The sequence below is a fragment of the Octopus bimaculoides genome, chromosome 30 (genome assembly GCF_001194135.2).
Source record: "Octopus bimaculoides isolate UCB-OBI-ISO-001 chromosome 30, ASM119413v2, whole genome shotgun sequence".
Lineage (NCBI taxonomy): Eukaryota > Metazoa > Mollusca > Cephalopoda > Octopoda > Octopodidae > Octopus > Octopus bimaculoides.
The window spans coordinates 7,324,341-7,326,509 of record NC_069010.1 but is presented as its reverse complement, the minus strand read 5'-3'; the positions used below and the strand labels follow the sequence as shown (position 1 = coordinate 7,326,509).

The 2,169-nt window shown below is 34.9% G+C and overlaps 1 protein-coding gene across 1 annotated transcript in view; it reads right to left on the bottom strand.

Moving 5' to 3' along the window:
• LOC106870580 (protein polybromo-1) overlaps nt 1-2,169 on the bottom strand; it is a 142,866-nt gene that overhangs the window by 90,468 nt on the left and 50,229 nt on the right. Inside the window, exon 11 of the mRNA XM_052978118.1 lies at nt 1,111-1,209. Coding sequence (XP_052834078.1) covers nt 1,111-1,209 — 99 coding nt within the window. The remainder of the gene's footprint in view (nt 1-1,110; nt 1,210-2,169) is intronic.

The following is a 2,169-nucleotide window of genomic DNA, read 5'->3' as shown; positions in this document are numbered from 1 at the left end:
TATATATATATATATATATATATATATATATATATATATATATCCTGGCACAGCTTTCTAGCGAGCCAGCCCAGTCACACTAAGTAACCCATGAAAACATGGACAACGGATACTAAATGATAATGATGATGATGATAATACACACACACATATACATACACACACACACATATACATACACATAGTATTATGTAGGTTATAGGTTAGACACAAACCGTGCCTTAAAATTTGTGAAAACATAAAAGTACAATGTGGCCACCCAGGCCAACATGGCCCACAGATATTGGTATTGTGTGTATGTATGTATGTACGTACGTGTGTGTGTGCGTGTGTATAAACACAGTATGTATATTATATAAATAGGCATATCGACGTAAAGTGTTGACATTAATAATGCTACTTTGAGAAGATGACGAAACACTTGTAATCATATGGAAATAATAAATATGTATTCACCTCCCATACAACCTGATTTTCTGATTTCACACACAGAAATATGTGTGTACGCATTCCCCGGTATGAACTACATCTTGCAAACCATGGCAACTTAGGTTTCGATTTTAAAAAATTGCAAAAGTTTTAAAAAAAATATCACCAAAGTGAGTTATCATAACTCAACAGTTGAATTCTCCTGAATGTAGAATTCTCCTCTTCTACACAAAAATCTCCTATTCTACACACAGTAAATTCAAAGAAAATGAAGAAGTATTTATTTAAAAAGCATCACTGAGGAAAAATATATTACTCATAGAACATACAAGACATACATATGTACGTTCGCAAATATACACCCATGCGTGCTTGTCCTTTGGTATACCTATCCACCAACACACGCATACACTCATGTATATATACACATCCACACAAAAATACACAAATTTATACATATATATATATATATATATATATATATGCACAGATACACACATACACATATATATACATATATACACACACATATGTACATACATCCATAACATACACACATAGTTATATACACCTATATGCGTGCACATACACACACATATATACATACACACACAGATATATATGAATATATATATGTATGTATACACATGATACGAGAAACATCAATCTGTCTACGTTTACCTTGTAGAGAGAAGACTCATCAGTGTTATAATGTCTGGCATTCTCAAAGATTAAGTTCATATCGGCTGCCAGATCATCCAGATTTCTGTACTTGAGTTTCTGGTGGAAGAGAAGAGAAAAAGAAGAAGAGGAGGAGGAGTAGGAATTAAACATCATCTTAGCATAATACAATTGCATCAGGTTTCATGAATGATATCAAAAGTCAGGAAAAAAAATTCATACTAGAACTCAATGCAAAAACGTAAAGTATTGTGTTGATATTTTTAAAGCAAAATGGGCTTTATTATGCGCCACAAAAGATATCATTCAGCTTAGCCACAGCCATTGGGCTGCAACACAAAAGAATAATATAGCATATTTTATGGTATATTTTAAACTATTATGCATTCCACTCACATACAACACTTATTTCATCATTTTAACTTAGCTTGAGGCTATAGTAGAAGACACTTACCCAAAGGGGGTCACACAGTGGGACTGAACCCAGGCCATGTGGCCGAGATGTGGCAAGCTTCCTACCACACAGCCACACCTGTGCAGAGATGACTGCTTGTGCAACATCCTACAGCTTCCTCAGAGCTGTTAAAATGAAGTCTCGGTGCACTGCTTCTTATAGCAGAAACGGCTGTAAGCTAATGAAGGTGATTACATAACCCCTCTGTTCTTTTGTCATTCATTAATTGATATACAAACAATATATACAATGCACACACGTATGTATGGCTATAAGTAACACATATATACACATTTTCATAGATGTCTGTGCCTAGGTATATGTACATAATTATGTATATACACATACACACACACATATATACTCTTTTACTTGCTTCAGTCATTTGACTGCGGCCATGCTGGAGCACCACATTTAGTTGAGCAAATCGACTCCGAGACTTATTCTTTGTAAGCCTAGTACTTATTCTATCGGTCTCTTTTGCCAAACCGCTAAGTGACGTGGACATAAACACACCAGCATCGGTTGTCAAGCAATGCTAGGGGGACAAACACAGACACAAACACAAACACACACACACACATATATATATATATGTATATATA